This window comes from Onychostoma macrolepis, chromosome 23, assembly GCF_012432095.1.
Source record: "Onychostoma macrolepis isolate SWU-2019 chromosome 23, ASM1243209v1, whole genome shotgun sequence".
NCBI lineage: Eukaryota > Metazoa > Chordata > Actinopteri > Cypriniformes > Cyprinidae > Onychostoma > Onychostoma macrolepis.
The window spans coordinates 4553983-4574556 of NC_081177.1; the positions used below are offsets into that span (position 1 = coordinate 4553983).

General features: G+C 37.4%; 1 protein-coding gene across 6 annotated transcripts in view; it reads right to left on the minus strand.

Moving 5' to 3' along the window:
- The window catches only part of scube3 (signal peptide, CUB domain, EGF-like 3), a 116235-nt gene that overhangs the window by 78929 nt on the left and 16732 nt on the right, over window positions 1-20574 (minus strand). For 4 of the 6 annotated variants that reach the window (XM_058764221.1, XM_058764218.1, XM_058764216.1 and 1 more), the window contains exon 2: window positions 6430-6555. In XM_058764221.1, coding sequence (XP_058620204.1) covers window positions 6430-6555 — 126 coding nt within the window. The remainder of the gene's footprint in view (window positions 1-6429; window positions 6556-20574) is intronic. The other 2 variants (XM_058764220.1, XM_058764217.1) reach the window with 1 other exon arrangement.

The following is a 20574-nucleotide window of genomic DNA, read 5'->3' on the forward strand; positions in this document are numbered from 1 at the left end:
GTTCATTAATTTGTATTTTAATTATCATTCAGTGGGTTATTTAACTATGTATTACTATGCCTTTGGAAGGCTTTTGTCTTTTCTAATTCGTAAAATGCATTAAATGAATTCATAAACAGTTCTTAGTTTGTCTTGTCTGTGTAGCCAGAATATGACATGCTGTTTCACAAAAGCATTGTTACAGTATATTTTCTAATAATTAACATTAACAGTCATTATTACTATGCAATTAAAAATGTATTTGTTTTTTTTAAATATTGCAGTTACCGTGTAATAAATTCCTGTTTTATTTAATAATTTATATATTTATAATTTATAACAATTTATATTTTTACTGTAGGCTTTATACATTATGCAATTGTTGTGTAAATACACGTATGCCGCCTTTAAACTGCAATTAAACAGTCGGTGTAAATAAACATGATGGCATGTCAGATGTTTCAGTTTGTTGCTGTGTAAAGATTGCTGTTGTTGATAAAATTTTACAGGCGACAGTCCAGAGTATTTTCACACTTTCCTAACGTTGGGATCAGAAGGAAGGCAATGCAAACGGTTTTTTTTCCACAACTTGGCACTGGACAGCGTCTCGTTGTCTTCGGAGAATCTTTATCGTTTGATTTCTGCATAGACCTGTGCGTTCACCTCTCTTGTAAATGCTACATGCGCAAAACGGTGGGCAGGGCTAAACAGGCAGCAATGTAGAATCAGTGGGTGGGGCTAAACAGGCAGCGATGTAGAATCGGTGGGCGGGGCTAAACAGGCATCGATGTAAAAGCAGGCATTGATCTATTTCTGCAGAGGCGGCACTTATCCACACTATTACATTATAGAGTGGAACATTCCACAAACTGTCGTTTCAGCAAACTGCCTTCAATATAAACTGTTTTTAGACAAATGAGAACGTTTTGAGTTCTAAAACTTGAGTTCTTAAAAATGACCTCTTATATGCTAAAAGATCAAGGGAATTCAGTTTTTTCAGTTCATGACCCCTGTAATTATTTGACATAAAAGACAACAAAGACACTTTTAATGAGGTAATTACAAACATTTCCCTCATGAAGGTAAAAATTACCCTTAAAATCAATTCCAGAAATAGAAAAATGAATTTCTGGCCCTGCATTGATGTGATTGGGACTGTGCTGTAATTACCAGGCCAAGTCCAAGTTATTGGTAACGTGTAAGATATTTCATGCTCTATTTAACGTCCAAAGGGTAAAGAATTGAGTCTGTCATCTTTTTAATCTTGCATTTGAACACCTATTTCCCTTCCCTCAGGTAAGTCTGAAAATGAAGCCAAGGAACTGCAGAAATAAGACATGGAGAAGAAGACCTTGAAGATTCTGAACACACACACACACAGAGTATCGACCAGAGTGATCTTATTATAGACTACATGGCAAAAACAACCGTTTCTTAATCAGTAATCCTGTCTTGTTTCCAAGAAAAAATATCTGACCATGCTTAAACAAGATAAATATATTTGAGAAGCATTAGCTATTAAGATTTGAATCACATTTATTTATCTTTCCCTAATGGCAAATTGTTTTCTTATGGTTTAAACCTCAAGTTTGGCTAGATTTGTGCTTGGAAAAGAGAGATTTTAAAATGGGTAGCTTGGAAATTGTATTTAATTTTATTATGTCTATTGTTAGTTTATAATGCCTGTTGCTGGTTTTTGCATATTAATGCTGCAAAAATGACAAGATGTAAGAAAAACACACTTGTTTTCCCTTTTAAATTAAGTTTATTTTCCTTACCCCTATTTTTTCATCACTTCACTTCATTTCGCTTCAGGTTCACTCAACGCTGCGTAGCTTACGCAATTGGAACACCCCCAGGTGTGACGATAGTCTGAAGCCCTTATCCTTTTTCTGGCCCATTTCTCGGCGACGTTTTAGTCTTGGATTCTTTCCACTTCAGCGACCGCATGTGTGGAATTATTCTTCTCCTAACGGTGAGTGCAATGGACTTTAGTCGGTGCCAGCCACAGTGCTCCCGTCTCATTGCAAGTGACGACCAGCACGGTAAGTGCGTCAGATGTATGGGCCTGGCTCATGCACGAGACGCTATCTTTGGCATTTCTAACTGCAAGTACAGCGAGAATTTTACTCTAAAAACCTTGTGCGCTAGACTCACGGTTTTTCATCGAGAATCTGCCGTTCTCCCCCGCCACACCGCTCCAGAGGTCTCCTCCCTCCGTGAAGCCGTGGCCTGGAGTTCGGATGCGGAGATCAAGGCTATGGAGAGTGAGCGGTTTTCACTTTCTCTCCCTCCATTGCCTGGGTGTCACCGCGTGAATTCTCTCGTCGAGTTTTCTCGCTACTAAACATACAGCGCGGGCGATTGGGCGCAGTATGGCAGGTTTGGTGCCGGCGTCAGTATCTCCTGCCCTTGCCTTTACGGCCCCTTCAGGGGGACGTTCAGAGCGGGGACCCCGTGTTGGTAATACCTTGAACTGTTCCACTCAGCTACCTTTGTTGGCCTTCCTCCATGCCTGGAGTTACCTGCCGGGAGTGTCGCCCTGGATTTTTCGTACGATCCAGTTCGGTTACACACTCCAATTTGCTTGCAACCCTCACGTTTCAACGGGGTTCTTCTTACTGCTGTGAACAGCACCGACGAGGCTTCTGTCCTACAACAGAAAGTCTCCTCTCTTCTGCTCAAAGGGGCTATAGAGGAGGTCCCCTCTTCGGACCTAAACCGCAGCTTCTTCAGCCGGTACTTTCTAGTCCCGAAGAAGGATGGGGTCTGCATCCTATACTAGATCTGCACAGGCTGAATTACTCCCTCTACAGAGGGAAATTCAGGATGTTGACACATTCTTTCCCAAGTCCAAGAGGGGGACTGGTCCGTCACTGTCGACTTGAAGGATGCCTACTTCCACATTCAGGTGGTTCAGAGACACGGGAAGTTCCTCAGGTTCGCCTTTGGGGGAAAGGCTTACCAATACAAGGCTCTCCCCTCAGGGGATCCGAATCCTCAACTACCTGGACGATTGGCTCAGTTTAGCCAGTTCCAGGGAGCAGGTGATTGGTCACAGGGACTCTCTCCTTCTCCACCTTCATGCGCTTGGCTTCCGGCTGAATGGCCAGAAGAGCATGCTCGCTCCAGCCCAGCAGACCACATTTTTGGGGGTCTGTTTGGACTCGACCTCGATGCAGGCCCATCTGGCCCCTGCTCGGGTTGAAAGCATCCAATTGTGCTCGGTCCGCTTCAGGCTGGGTCGCCGCGTGTCACTGGACCTGTGTCGCAGGCTCTTAGGCCTCATGGCAGCGGCTTCCCTGGTTCTTCCCTTGGGGCTGCTCCATATGAGACCGCTCTTCTGGTGGATGAAGTCCATGGGTATTCGCCCCTCTTGGCCATCCCTCCGCCTACTAAGAGTGTCAGGTGTCTGTCTCCATGCCATCTTAGTGTGGCGGGACCCCAATTTTCTCCGGAGAGGAGTGGAAATGGGGGTTGCTTCCCTCTCAGGGTGGGGGGCAGTCTTCGAGGGAAGGCCGGCTTGTGGTGTCTGGTTGGGCAAGTACCTCGCCTGGCACATAAACAGCCTGGAGTTGAGAGCGGTTCATCTGGCTCTCATTCACTTTGTTCCATTCCTGGCGCACACTTATGTCACTGTCAGGACGGACAACATGGCGGTGGTCTCTCACATCAGTCGCCAGGGGGGCTCACGGTCGCGCACCCTAAACAGGCATGCGCGCCAACTCCTTCTTTGGGCACAGGACAAATTTTTGTCCCTGAGAGCGGTCCATGTCACAGGGGTCCTGAACCTAGCGGCGGACTTTCTGTCGAGACAGAAACTCAGGTCAGGGGAATGGATGCTGAATCACCACACGGTGGCTCAGATTTGGGAACGATTCGGCACGGCAGAGGTGGACCTCTTTGCGTCTCAGGAGTCGACCCAATGTCCCCTTTGGTTCTCCCTCTCTCACCCTACCCCTCTGGGGATAGATGCGCTAGCACAATCCTGGCTGGACATGAAACTGTATGCTTTCCCTCCGGTCAAGCTCATCCCAGCAGTCTTGTGCAGGGTGAAGACGTGTGGAGTCAGCATTCTCCTAGTAGCCCCGTTCTGGCCTTCCCAGACGTGGTTCTCGGAGTTGGTCTCCCTTCTGGAGGGCGATCCGTGGGAGATTCCAATCAGGAGAGACCTGCTGTGTTAGCTCCAGGGTAGAATTTGGCACACACTTCCAGAGATCTGGAAGTTGTGGGTATGGCCGATCAGAGGTCACCCATAGCCTTTGATCTCTCAGATGGAGTCCGTGAGACCATTAATAGTGCCAGGGCCCTTTCCAATAGGAGACTCTATTTCTCCAAATGGAGGGTTTTCGAATCCTGGTGTTCGGCTCATGCTGTGGACCCAGTTAACTGCCCAGTTGGTTCAGTGCTGGAGTTCCTACAAGATAGGTTTTCGGCTGGAGCGGCCGCTACCACCCTGAGAGTCTACGTTGCGGCTATTGCTGCTCGAAGGGACTCGGACGATGTCCTGCTGGGTAGACATCGTTTGGTCTCCTCCTTTATGCGTGGGGTTAAGTGCTTGAGGCCGGTTCGTCCTCCTAGTTTCTGTTGTCCTGAAGGGGTTGCTGGAGCCTCCTTTTGAACCTCTAGAGTCAGCTCTAGAATCCGAGAGGATTCTGACACTAAAGTTTACTCTTTTGTTGGCGTTGGCCTCTGTTAAGCATGTGGGGATTTGCAGGCTCTGTCTGTCAGCGAGTCCTGCACTGAGTTTGCTCCTGGTCTGGTCAAGGCATTCTTAAGACCTAGACCTGGTTATGTTCCCAAAGTTCTCTCTACATCTTTTCGTTCACAGGTGGTAGTGTTGCAGGCTTTCTCTCCCTCCTCTTCGAGTGAGGGCGATGATCTTCATACTATTTCGTTGGCCTACGAGGTGCGCGGTCTGCTTTCACCTCTAGACATCAGAGCTCATTCCACCAGGGGGGTGGCCTCCTCCCAAGCTTTGTTTAGAGGAGTACCCCTGGAGGACATTTGTATGGCAGCAGGTTGGTCCTCTCCCCATACTTTTGTCAGGTTCTATTACCTTGATGTGAACACGGCTCCTGGCTCCCAGGTTCTTTCTGTTTGAGCCAGCTGTGATTTGTTTTTTAGTGTTCTGGTCTGTAATGGGCCAGACCTGGTAGCGCGTTAGCTTGGCATGTGTGGTATATCGTTCCCATTGCATAAGCTACGCAACGTTGAGTGAACCTATGAAAGAGAACGTCTTGGGTTACTTACGTAACCCATGTTCTCCGAGTAGGGAACGAGATGCTGCGTCCACTGCCAAGCACCTCTTGCTGTTGACCTGCTTCTTCGACAGGAAAATCTGAGGGGTAAGATGGCGCGAGCTATGTCAAACACGTGTGATGTAGGGGCGGTATCTCACGCCATCAACCAATGAATTGGCGTGATTCTATAAGGGCTTTAGACAATTGTCACACCTGGGGGTGTTCCCATTGCGTAAACTACGCAGCGCCTCGTTCCCTACTCAGAGAACATGTGTTACATAAGTAACCCGTGACGTTATTTTGATTCTCAGGTAAATGTATCTTGATTTAAGAATATTTAGATATTGTATTGCATCTCTGTTTAATGTCAGCTACTTAAATTTAACCAATTACTTCAATCAATCAGAATACAGAACTAATAAGGCTGTAATATTGTGACAAAAAAACATTGTTATTGATTGTTGCTCTTGATATTATAATAATGATTATTAATGTTTGTTAATAGAATACATATACAACGTTAAACGTCTGCACATCACATTCTAGCTACACAGACAAATATGACAATCTAACGCAAGTTAACTAACGTTATAATCACTGAATCTAACATCTTTTCTGCACTTTGTTGTTTATGATGACAATTCACGAGCAAGCACTCAAACAAAACTCCGGCATTTTCAGCGTTGACTAATCTAAACGCCTGTGATTGGCCATCGCATTCATAAGCTCAACAGAAACACGTGTGATTGGTTAGAAGACTCAACGCTGTAAAAAAGAAAACAATTTGATGCACATGCACAGTTCTAAATGTAATTAATTAACACTTTTTGTGTTTCATTTTTATCGCAACAGCTGTAATAGATTTATTGTAATTATCATATTACCTTTATCTTCAACTTATGGGGCATTTTTGTTCATTTTTGTGGCATTTTTGCCACAAGCCCTGGTTAATTTCAAACCCTGATTTTAGCATTAGACGTTAAATTTCAATGATAAATTCACTAGTTTTATATAGAATTGTTCTATAGTCTATACTGTATTTAATGCAATTACATAAGAAGTAACTGTAATTAAATTACAAAAAAATTAGTAATCCCTTATTTTTTCAAGAGAAAAGTAATTCAGTTACAGCAATCAAGCATTTGTATTCTGACCTCATTTGTCATGCATGTTTTTGCATCTTCATCTCTCAGTAAGTGTTTCTCACCTTCACAGTGCTTCCCGTCGCCTTTGTATCCTGATTTGCAGATGCATTTGTATGACTTGAGGGTGTTCTGACAGATGGCATCCATACTGCAGCTGTCCAGGGCCTCTGCACACTCGTCCACATCTGCTGAGAAAAAGGAAATCAAGAGTCTTCGAGTTGCTATTTGGAGAAAAACCGACACATGTTTTCGCCTCGGGCGAGTAAATAGAAACAGTCAAGCGAAAAGCTGCTGATCCAGCATGGCAGAGCAAACGCATTTCACAATTCCATCCATAACCTGGTCAGAGGAAGAGAGCCGACAAACGGGCAGAGCTGATCCCAGTTCAGACGTAATTGTGAGGCCTTCAGCATCTCATATTGCTGTGACCTCTGGGACCGAAGCCAAACTCAACATTAGGATCCTTCAGCAGCGCTCTGGCATTTCCTGCAGTCGAGCTGCTGCTGCGTATCGCTTTAGCCTGACAACAAAACACATTCTGTCCTGATAAAGGTCAATGAGGTTGTCATGGTTACTCCAACAAGTTTTTAATGGTTGCGAGGGTGTTGCTATGCAATTGTTAAGGTGTTTTGGGTGGTTAACCAGGTGTTGCTGTGCTGTAGCTAAAATGCTTGGAGTGGTTTCCAGGGTGCTGTTATGCAGTTTCTAAGATGCTCTGAATGGTTGCCAGGGTGTTGCTATGCAGTTGCTAAAGTGTTTAGAGTGGTTTCCAGGGAGCTACAAAGGTGTTTTGAGTGGTTGCCAGGTGTTGCTGTGCAGTTTCTAAGATGTTCTGAATGGTTGCCAAGGTGTTGCTGTGTAGTTTCTAAGATGCTCTGAATGGTTGCCAGGGCACTGTTATGCAGTTGCTAAGGTGTTCTGACTGGTTGCCAGGGCTTTGATATGCAGTTGCTAAGGTGTTTTGAGTGGTTGCCAAGGTGTTGCTATGCAATTGTTAAGATGTTCTGGATGCTTGCCAGGGTGTTGCCATGCAGTTACTAAGGTGTTTTAAATTGTTTCCAGGGCACTGCTAAGGTGTTTCGATTGGTTGGCAGGGAGTTAAATTGCAGTTGATAAGGTGTTTGGGATGATTATCGGGGCGTTACTATGCATTTGATTTAATGCTTAGAGTGGTTGCCAGGGAATTACTATGCAGTTGCTAAGGTGTCCAGGACGTAGCTATGTAGGACATTGCTATACGTTTTCGGTGGTAGCCAGAGACTTTTCGTGCATTTACTAAGGTATTTTGGATGGTTTCCATGGCATTGCTATGCAATTGCTAAACTTTTTTAGACATTTGCCAGAGTATTGTTATGCAGTTGTTAAGGTGTTCTGAGTGGTTGCCAAGGCATTGCTATGCAGTTGCTAAGGTGTTCTGAGTGGTTGCTAGGGAGCTCTGGGTGGTAATTAAGTGGTTTCTTACAGGCCCAAGTCAAACAGCCCAGCCATAAATCAAATTATGCAGTAAATTCTAAGAGCTCTTTGGCAAGTATGTGTTGAACATGAGGGTGTGTTGTGCAAAATCAAAATAACTACAAAACTGTTTGGCCTCGGTTGTGATTCCACACAGTTTGAACAGTGAAATCTGTCTTCACAGTACAGTTCTGTCTCACTGCTGTGAGGAAACAGATGCCCATCAAAGCAGGAGACTAAAGCTTATTACAGGGTTAGAGCTCCAGCAATTCCGAGCCAGTTTCCACAGAGTCTCCTCAATGCTGCTGGTAAGAAATGGCAAACGTTTCATTTGAACACTTGTCAGCCAACACTCGAACCGACATCTAATGAAGCTGAAACCTTAGTTTTCACTCTAGAATCCACAGACGTCCTTCACTACTTCATTACAAATGCAGGAGTCTCTCTGCTGATGCTGCATGAAAGCGGTGGACGTTCTTTATGGTGGCATTAGCCATTAAATTACTCTCATGCTGTTTACAGTACAAAGCTTTTAGGAGTTTAGTATGGCACCCAAAGTGCTTGTTCATTACTGAAGTGTCCCCGCTGCGGAGAAAAGACGACGAATTGGTCCTTTTTCTTAAGAGCCCTAACACTATAAAACACACCATTCATCAGATCTCACGCTGAGGCCAGTGAAAGGAGGGAAAATGATGCATTCAACAACATTTAAAGTCAGAAACCCATTTGTCTGAATGCCCAGTCATGAAGACCCAAAATTTAATTTCTGTCATCATTTACTCGACTTCAAGTCATTCTAAATGGCTTTCTAACTTCTACATAACACAAAAAGATGAATTTAGATGCATCTTCACACAATTTTTACGTGCAATGACTTCTCATAATTCCCACAAGCTTCTAAATAAACCCTCAAAGCAGTCTATATGACTTAAGCACAATATTTCAAGCCTTTTTAATCTATATGAGAGTTTTGTATGAGAGCCTGTTACCGCCACTGAATACAGAATAAAAAAGGTAATTGCGACTTTTTATTTCATAATTCTGACTTTTTTCTCAGAATCGTGCAATATAATGTCGCAATCGTGTTATGAAGTCAGAATTGCGAGATATAAACTCAAAATTATGAGAAGTCTAAATTGCAATTTTTTTCTCAGAATTGAAGAAAATAAGTCAGATTTGTGGGGAAAAAGTCAGAAGCGCGAGATACAAACTCACATTTGCCAGAAAAACTTTATAACTCACAATTGCACATCTTGGAAGTCAGAATTCCAAGATGTAGACTCGCAATTGCAAGAAAAAAAGCCCAAATTGTTTAATTTAAATTTTTGTTTGTTTGTTTGTTTTTTTTTTTGTGGAGGAAATGGGCTTCCATACCTTCGTGTGAGGAACAGACTGAAATTAAAGACATTAATCCATTATTCAAAGTACTAAAAGGTATTTTTTTTCAATTCAGTCCAGTAACGACACATGCATGGATCGATGCAATTTGGCATCAACAACATCAAATATGGCAAGCCACTTGGACACACCATTTTCTTCATCTCAGCACTGATGCAAATACAAGTTTTGCAGAAGGTTTTGGATAACAGCATAAATTTGTCTTCTCATTGGAAAAGGCATGCTTAGAAAAGTGCATGTTTCTGCTTTTTTTGTTTTTAGGTGAACTATTCCTACTAAAAGATGGACTGATATAGGATCAGATCTTAAAATGTACTTAAAAACATGGAAAAACCACTTGCAGTTTAACAATACTGCTTGGTTTGATAAAATGAATGCCAATAAAAGTTCTTTTATTGGGAAATGTTCATTTAGCCATGGCTAAAGTTCAGTGCGAAAGAACGATGAGTCTTTACACTTTAGTAAATGAGAAAACAGGCTTTAACACAAAGGTCAGACCAATTCAACCCTACTATACTATAGCTGGAAAATAAGAAGTATTTGTTTAAAGGAGGAAGGCTGGAAACTGCTTAATGATTTCAAAGAAAAAATGCAACTGAATTCCACATGCAAACCAATTACCCACAATCCAATCAGATTCATTAGTCATAATCGTGCTTATGTAATACAGACAATCAGATTAATTAGCCATTTTATACAACAGAACTAATGAGATTACCAGCTGGTTAGCTTGGTCAAGTTAGTCCAACATGGTGTAGTTACAAACTCTACCAGCAGAGGCAAACTCTGGCTCCTGTGAAAACTCTAGCCAATCACAATCAATCAGATTCATTGACCACAATCGCACTTTTACAACAGAGCCAATCAGACCCATTACCCACAATCACGGTCGCACATCAGAACCAAAGAGACCAATTAGCTGCAATCACGCTCGCACGGCAAAAACAATCAGCGTCTCCATTCAGTCCCAGAAGAAAGAAAACAATTTCTCATGTAATAAAATGGGCGAAACAGACTCCTTATTACTGCTAAATCAATCACCATGAACCCAAAGTGCTCGGGTGGTTGTAAACCCAAATGCTATTTTACAGAGAAAATAAACATGTCACTTTTAATCTGTCTATGAGTTTACAGAACCTCTGGAAGAGAAGGGAGGGAGGCATATTTTAAGAGATGCCAAATTATTTTTCTTGCTGTTTTGTTCTTTCTTTTGTGCTTCAAATTGGAAACAACACTGAGGCTGAGATTAAAACAAGAGACACTGATTGCACTGATGGATATAAAGGGAAAATGTAGGTTGAGGGGATTTTTAAAGGGCTAATGAAAAGTTTGCCTTTATTTACTCACCATTTATGTTTGTTCAAACCCTGTGTAACTTATTCTTGCTTCCATAGAACACAAACAGAGAATTTTTAAAGCAGTGTTAAATGGTTGTTTCCACGACACCATTTTTAACTAAAAATGGAACATTTTTTATTCATTTTGGCTGTTCAGCAGTGGCAATTTGGGGGCTTGAAAATGCAAACTGCAAAAAAAAAAAAAGGCTTTCAAAGTTCAAGTTTTTGATAACAATAATGTTATCATATCTGTGTAAACTACGAAAACGGGAATTTGTGAAAATAGTGACATCTTGCGCATGCATATTACATGTTGAGTTCATAGGTACACAGTGCTTCCTTACAAAGTGGTATCGCCAACTGCTGGCCTGGCATGCATAATACAAAGTTTTTAGTGGTTTTCGCAGATCCATGTTTAACAGGGATAATTTTCACAACATTGTCATTGTATGCAAAACTTTTCCATTTTTAGTACATCACTGTCATGTAAACATACCCTGAAACTAAAAAGTTTTTATAAATTGAAAAAGCTGAAATCAAGCAGTGCTGTTAAGTGGTAACTAAAACCAAAACTATGAAATACTGTTTCTGTTAATTGAAAAAGCCGAAACAAAGTAAAATATAAATGTTAGATGAAAAACTTAAACTAAAAACTTCAGAGAAAATGAGAAATGTTGTTCTGGCACTAACTGAAAATTTGTACAAACATTACTAAAACTAAAACTGAAATAAAATATAAATTAAAGCTAAATAGAAGTATTTAAAAAAAAAAATTATAATAATAAAAATGATTAAAAGACAATTAAAATGAAATTTCCAATTGAAAAAATAAATAAATAAATACCATAAAAGTATAAAAATAAGTTTTAAAGAAGATTCTGTTTGCTTTTTTTCTTTTTTAAAGAAAATTAAAGTTAATGAGTTTTCAAAATGACAGAAAAGCACATTCATTTTCTCATAAAAGTGATCCATATAACCATATAATATAAAGTCTTCTAAAGCCATATGATAAAACTATGTGACAAGCAGACCAAAATGTAAGTTATTATTCACTGGAAAACCTTCATACCCCTCTAGATGTTTACGGGAGTTAAAGAGAAGTTAGATTCATTAATAATTCTTTTTTTTTTTTTTGATCTTTTAAAAGAGTCAGTTAATGTGGTTCATGACTGAGTGATCTGTTAATGAATCTGACTGATCCGTCAGACTGATTCCTCACACAAAGCAATCAGAAGTTTCACTTTTTGTGCTGCACAAAAAAGAAAAAAGAAAAAGTAAAGTCAATTTTCATTTTTGGGATGAACTATCCCTTTAAAGAGCCGAATATGTTTGAATAATATTTGCTGATTTTTTTGTGTGTGTTCAGATTCAGCTACTCCATCACAAGAAAACCAAACTCAATGTCAAAAACATCTCCAAACATGTCAAACGTTCTGAAGATCCACATTATCTCCCCACACTTCAGAGAGATTTATGTGCTCCGGCAGAACATAAAATGTCTTTATTACTTTGGCTAGAATGAAAGTGACTTCATGAATACTTTCCTGCCTGTTGACCTAGAAACATAAACCTTTAAGAATCCTCAATAAAGTATTCACGGCTGCTGTAATCTTTCTATGTAACTCAACTCTCTGTTTGTGAGAGTCTGTTTCTACTAGCAACCCATCTGAGGATTCGACTCGGCACGTGTTTTTTTCTTTGTTTAACTGTTAACATTACCATTCTCTATAGCAGTTTCTCAGCTGGCTCTCATTAGCCAATCACATGAGCTGTAAATACCATGTGACTGATCACTCTAGAGCTGCATGATGTCATGACAAAGCTGATGCTGATTGGCTGAAGATATTAACATATTACTACTTCTGTTTCTCCCATATCTTTAACATATCTAGTAGCATGCTAGCATGTTATCCTGGATTATCCTGAAATCTGGATCTGTAATGTTAAAGACAGAAGGGAAAATTCCATTTCACACATAAGAGCCTTGTTTTTGTTAACTGAAATAAAGCTGAAATATAAAGTATTAATATTAGATGAAAAAAAAAACTGTTTAGAAATGTTGCATTGGGAAGTAACTGAAATAAAATAAGTTTAACTGAATTAAGTTATAGTACTAAAACTAAAATTAAAATGAAAACAAAAAAAATGAAAGCTACTAAAATAGCACACATTTAACAGCCTAGTGTTCATTAACTGAAATAAAGCTGAAATGAAAATACAATATTATACAAAAATATTGTGAGAATCTTGTGATTTAACAAAAACATAAATATAAAAGCTCATGCAAAATATTAATAATAACACCTATTTTGTAATTATATATATATAGAGAGAGAGAGAGAGAGAGAGAGAGATTTTTTTTTTACTTTTACTTTTATTTAAAACAATTTAATGGTTCAAAAATAGAAATTATTCACAACATACATTTACAAACAAATAACCAAAAATCAAACGAGAGAGAGAGAGTGCGTGAGTGTGAATGGTGTTTGCAAATTACCACAAAAGAGAGCACCATTAATGTATAATAAAATGGCCCACATAACTCATGCACAATATTTCAGAGGGAAAATTTTCATTTCATACACTTGTGAGCCTAAAAAAAAAACCACCCAAAAAAATGGAAACTGGTAAAACAATTACTAATGTAATAAAATACTGCTTTTTACATTTATGCATTTGCAATGCTTTCATCAAAGTGACTAACATTGCATACAAGCTAATCCTTTTTTTTTTTACTTTATGCATTCTCTGGGAATTGAAATCATGACCTTGGCATTGCTAGCTGTATGCTTGACTGTTTGAGCTATACTATATTAGTTGCATTCATGCTGGTTTCAATCCAATCATCAGAATAATGTTTGCGAATGGAAAACGGTGTAGATGAAGTAACGGCATCCACCAGCGAGAGCAACAAGGTCGTGTAACCGAGTCAAACCCTGATGCCTGAGTGCCGAGTCAAACCCTGACAAAAATAAAATTTTCAGCAAACAAACTTAATGAAATTTTTTAAAAGAATTAAAATAAAAAAATATTTATATACTAAATTTTGCCTTTGCAAAAATTGCCAAAACAATGTTAGTGTGTTGTGGGTGGATGGCAGGGCGTTGCTAGGGTGTTCTAGGTATTTGCTAGGTGATTATTTAGAAGTCCATGTCATAAGAGTCCTGTGATATATTAAGTTCAAACTCTAAGCTCTGCATTTTCTCATTCTGCTAATTCAACATGCAAATCAATGTAAATAATCAGTATACATTTATATTGAACTGGAAAATAAAATAAAATAAAAAATTCAAATCTTAAAAAAATCTAATATAATACAATACAATCTTTAAAAAATAAAATAATGCAAATCAAATAAAATATATAAAACAAACCAAATAAAATAAATTTAACAAAATATAAAAATAAACATCTAAATCAAATGAAATAAAAATATGAAATAAGATAACAAAATGAAAATTAAAATAGAAAAATATATTAAGTAAAATATTGAAAGAAAATAATAAAAATAAAATAAAATAAAATAAAAAGTAAAAAGTAATATAAAAATATTTAAAAAATATCAAATCAAATTAAAAAAATTGCTTCCTTAAAAATCTATTAAAATCAAACAAAATAAAATATAATTTTAACATGAAATGATAAAAAATGAAATATTAAAAATTTGTTTTAAAATCAAATAAACAGTGGGAAAAATTATATTTAAAACAAATTATGAAATTAAATCAAAACAAATAAAATAAAATATATATGGAAAAATAGAATAAATGTATTGCATCAACATTTCTCCACAGAGGGCGCTATGGGCCGGAGATGGTGCAGCAAAACCAGTGAACCTGTTCGACAACACCTGATAAACTGCCAGTAATACTGTACTAATGTATGCAGTAATATATTCAGAAGAAGCGATCCAAATCTTGCAGAGCAAAATCCAAAAGCATCCCGACCACTTCACACTCACTCTCAGGTAGTTCCTCCAACTAAATCAATATTATTCCAGCAAGTGGGTCTAACTTTGCCCTCACAAGTTTGGCAGGCAATCTGATGTGCTGGTGGAAAGCCAGATACAGTAGCGGCGAGACAACCTCTCGTTTCTGGCCAAACATCCATTAGCATGTGGCCCAGCGATGTTTAATCGCTTTTGAGAGAGAGAGAGAGAGAGAGAGAGGTGTTGGTTGTGCGAGCTGGCAGGCCGTCACATGCAAAGCCAGCACAAAGTCTTCATCTCATGGGCTATTAGGCGACGCACAGACGGGACGAAAGAAAAAAGGGTGTTGATGAAATGCAGACGTCAACATTAGAGCAGAATTTAGCATCCTCCCCCCGCCGTCTCTTTCCAGATCGCCTACGTCTAATGAAGGAACCCAGTGTTTGTCCTGCGAACAGCTCGTAAAGGAAATATCGCCTGCTTCTATTTGTGCCCGGCGTCCTTAGTGAGCGCTACTGTAAGCGCTGAGTGATGGTGGCTATCTTCAAACAACAACCACACTCATTTAAAGCTCAGAGTTTATGAACTGCCCAAATTGCAGTGCAGTTGACCCTTCACTTAAAGGGACAGTACACCCCAAAATAAAATGTGTCATCATTTTACCCAATCACCCTCAAGTTGTTCCGAACGTGTATGAGTTCCTTTCTTCTGATGATATTTTGAAGAATGTTGGTCATCAAAGAGTTGCTGGTACCCATTGACTTCCATAGCATTTTTTCTCAATGGCTAGCGTCAATAGTTTGGTTACCAACATTCTTCAAAATATCTTATTTTGTGTTCAACAGAAGAAACTCATACACGTTTGGAGAAACTTGAGCCTCAATGTTTGTCAAAATAACTTTGTTTTAGGTAAATAACTAAATAACGTATACAAAATAACTAAAAAAAAACTATTTATTTTATTATTATTATTATTATTATTAATTTCTGAATTAAAAAAAGATCACTGGAGTTCATTTTACAATAAAATAAAATAAAATGGTAAAATCTTTTATATATTAAAGATTTTACCATTTTATTTATTATTATTATATATATATATATATATATATATATATAATAAAGATTTTACCATTTTATTTTATTTGATTGTAAAATGAACTCCAGTGATCTTTATATATATATATATATATATATATATATACAAAATATACAAATCATATACAAGTATACAAACAAATTAAATGAGCAAAAAATTAAAAAATGCAATAATATACACAATTAAATTAAAATAAAATCCCCCAATAAATAAATAAATAAATAAAATAATGCAATAAAACAAATATAAAAATTAAATTAAATTAAATATATAAAATATTTGAAAAATAAAACTCAATCAATTAGCCAATCAGTCAATAAATAAATGCCATCCAAGGGCAAGAAAATAAAAGAACATACTATTTCAGTCTTTCTACTTCAAAATTTCGCCATTTCTTTGTAATTATTTGTGAAATTTAAATAAAACGTTAAATAAACTTATAAATAAAACAAATATTATTGGAGTACAAGAAAATACTATTACTGTTTCTCCATTTCAAAATTTCATGTTTAATTCAACGTGTTACTTGCCGTTTCTTTTTTCATTCTTTTGAGTGAATTTTGTTTTTAAAACATTTCAGCGTACACCACTTTTTCCAGTGTGCGTCACATTGTAAGCACTTTCAAATGCAAAAAAATGGGAGAGAAAAATGCTTTGCAATGTCTCAGTTCATTCCAGCCCATACAAGAATAATATCCAATTGTACCACTTTATCAGCACATTGTACTGAAAACCACATAAATCTCCAGTTCATTCCATCGAGGTGCTCCATAAAGATTTTGCAACAGAAACCCAAAGATGTGGCACACATATTGTTTAGTCATCTAAGACTAGTCTAGACAGACTAAGTAGACAAAACCAAAACCAGTCAATGGGAATCTGGTTCAAAGAAATCACACGCACAGAGAAAATGTTGCATTGCATGCAAAGCGCAAATGACGTGATGCTGATGTGACGGTTCATAACCTTCAATCACAGACAGGCAAAGCTCCAGTGCGGGTTGTGATCAAGGTTTTCAGTCAGAATGAAAGCAGTTTGCTAACAGACGAGTCGGTCGGGTGGAGGTTCAGGGCTGGCAGAAGACCTGCTAAAGGTTGTCGTCTTTTCAGCACCTCATAAAACTGCACCCAGTGCCATTGGCCCGCTGTGGAATAACTCAGACGGTTCCAGACGGAGCTCAACTTGTTAAACGACATCGAGTCGAACTCCAAGAACATTCGGTTATGAAAGACCCCATGAAATAGTTTGCTACATTAGTTATTTAAATAAGGAATTTGGGACGGATGTATCTCACTTGCACAGTATTTCACACAACTGGTTTCTGGTGAAGCATCTAGTATAATGATTTTTTGCACGTTGCATTAAAATGTTGAAGGATTTACTTTGAAAAAGATTTTTACTTTAAAACTACTACTATATTTCATAAATTACAAAGAAACACCAAACACCAACATTGAATTATACATAAGATTTTTAAGCCTTTTTTTTTTTTACAGTGTATTTTTGAATTACTGATTTCTATTTATTTATTTATTTTTAATTTTATTTATTTATTTATTTTTTTAAAAAAATAATATTTTGTTTGAGCTAATGTTGTTTTAGTATTGAAATACTATTATAGTTTTTATTTTTATATCTTTTATTACCATTTTCATTTTAAAGTTTTGATTAATTTTAGTTGCACTTTGTCATTTTTATTTTTAAAATATCTTTTTGCATTTCAGTTTTAGTTTAAGTTATTTTTGTGCATTAAGTTAACCTAAATGAAAATGAGCAATGTGGACTTGGTAACTTGGTATTTGTATTTTTTCATTTGCTTTATTTTATTTTACTTATTTTATTTCAAGTAATGAAAATGATTTTTATGGTTTTAGTTTCCATCAACTGTATTAACCCTGCGTTGCACTTTGAAATACTAGTTTTTTATTAATATTTTACATTGGTTTTTATTTTTAAATCTTCCACTTTCATTTTAAAGTTTTAGTAATTATTTGGGATTTCATCTTTTTTTTTTTTTTTTTAAACATGTCTACATTTTTAATGCTTTTCAGTTTGAGTTATTTTTGTACATCAAGTTAAACTAAATGAAAATGAGCAATGTGGACTTTAGTAACTAAAATGTTAGTTTTTTATCATTATTTTACATGTGCACATTTGCAAAAAGTTAAATTTTTAGGAGTGCCCTAGAAATGACCTCAAAGACCAAATTAATGCCAATTTTAATTTCAGGAGGTCTTCAGGAAGTCAACATTTTGATACAGCCTGCACATAACTTGTGAGGGTCTCAAATATGACTTGTAAAATCAAAGTGTGCCTCAAATAAATTGTTGAGCTGCTGACGTGAATACGTTTTTCTTAAAAAGTAACTGCAATGACTTCAAGGACAGCTGAAATCTGATATCAAGGTGATATCTTGTTCTCAAACAGTTGTTCTTGGACTCTTAAGGCTTTCCAAGTACCATCAAGCTTTTACGGCAAATTGACCTCTATTTGAGAGCAAACTGAAGCACTGAGATTATAATAATATTTAACATCACCATAGTTTGCATCTCACATTGCAGAAGCATTTATGCTAGGCATTAAAGTCTTGAATGCATAAATATATATTAAAGTTGTATAATGATTGGAAGTTAACAAGAGCAATTCAATAAATTGTTTATATTTTTAATACCATTCTAGAACAAATATGCTTCCTAATGAATGTAGACTAACGCATATAACTCATTAACCTGATTCATTCATTTACCTAAATACTGCCTATACAGGCAGCTGCTTTCTAAGATAACATCCGTTAATTCCAGCGGAATTTGACATTAACAAGTACTAAATAAATAGAATATGTAAATATTGGCTAAAATAGTCACTTTTAAAGTTTGCATTCTGCATTGCAGATGTATTCAGGTTATGTATTTAAGCTTTAGATGCACAAACAAATAAAAATGTACATTAATAACCAATTGCAATTGAAATAAAATGTCTATATTTTTAGTATTGTAAGGCTGCACATCATTGTTCAGAACAAAATTCCTGTGGTTTCTTCAGTTCATTCATAAGCCGTGGCATCATACTAATAACATAAACTGAGAGCATTTATCACTTCATCATACCTTTGATGTTTAATGCGTGCTCAGGCAACAAAAGTCTGACTTTCTTTTGACAATCTCCAAGTGTCTGAAGAACGCCATCTTTGACAAAATCACTGATCACTATCTCACGGGCCTCGAGGCTCATCTGACAGACAACGACGAGCAATGCCAAAACCCAGACATGAAAAGAGTCCATGTCTGAAGGAGCCAGAGGATGTTTCCATCAGAGGTGCAGCACTGCATCCAGACAAACTGAGTGGATCACAGAGTGCAAAAGCTCGGCTGGAATAGAGTCACGTGACTGTCTTTGATCTGAAAGAATTGAGAGGTGAGAGTATATGAGTCGAGGCGTGTCGACAGGCATCAGTCCTTTCAGCTACACTTGAACCCAGCTCACAAACAATTTCACTTCCACATCGTATGTATTTCTGAGTGAAACAGGATATGCAATGAGAAAATAGTCTGCACTTGATTTTGTTGAATTGTACAAAAAGACATGCAAATAATGTGTGCATAAAATCCTCCACTGTATGAATCTAATAATCCATCGGATAATACAATGCATACAAGAAAAGTGCATGCAGAAGACCATCAGAGTATTCTCGCAGGGTGAAAGAGAATGCAAAAGCAAACTAAAGTTTGTTATAGATCCATAATAAATGTTCAGCTCTTAACATATGATTTCGACAGGTAAGATGCGCTAAGAAAGCGAGTGAAGATGTGAGCATCCAACAATTTCACAATTTCTGCCCATATGCAAACTAAACGTATTCAATTCAATCTAATCAGTGATTCATTCACTTACTTATTTAAATACTGTCTATATTCAAACCAACACTTGATTCCAATAGAATTTGACATTCAATTTTGCTAAGCAAAAATTGCAGTACTCTAATAACCAACAATACGTAAAACACACAAATATTGTTTAAAAGTAACTTTTAATTCATATTCAGTATCGCAGTATTCTAATAAGCATACAATATTTACTATTAAATTATTTTAAACTACTTTTTGTCAACACTTTACTCCTTTTTGTTTTAGATGTTGCTAAGCTAAAATTGAAATACTCTATAGACATAATACATATATAGAACACACAGATATTGGATGAAATAGTCTTTTTGTGTAGTTAAACTGTCATTTTTAATTTCTTTTTTAATGAGATCATTAGAATTTGGATAAAACAGAAAAAATCTTTGATACTGAAGAATAAATGTTTTACTAGCGTTCCCCTTAAGTTAGAAAACATTCACAACACCCGTTTTTTTCTTGGTTTTGAGAATGTTAAGGGAACATTCCATTTGATCAAACTGCAAATCATATTGCATATTGGGAACGTTACTTTTGAATGTTCTCTAAACATTCCAAAACAAGTAGTAACATTTAAAAAAAACCAACTAAAACGCTTTAGGAATAAATGTTCTATGAACGATGCATAAACAATGCCAACATTTAATGTTCTATTAATGTTGAACGTTAATGTATAGTCAATTTGTAGGTTCATAACTTTGAGAAAACCAAGCGCAACATTTTGAGAATGATCTCTGTTAGCAGTAATGATGCCTTAAAACGCCGCCTATGGAGTCAGAACACAGGACACATTTAACTAGATTAGTAAGAGTTTCCCGGCCTTTCCCAGGATCTCCTCTCATGGCGTCAGGGGAACATCGTGCCATCTTGGTGCGAGCTGGCAGACGACAGCTTCATTTTCACCACAGCTGAATTCGTGGAGTGTTTTTCCATTACCGAGCAGAATAAAGCATTTCCTTTCATTCATTTACTGCAGTCTCTGAAGCTTGGACCGGCTCCCCGGAATGTAAACACATGCAGTCTGTAAACAGACTCACACAAACACACACTCGCTGAGATGCACACACAAACACACACATCCATCTTGCTGTCCG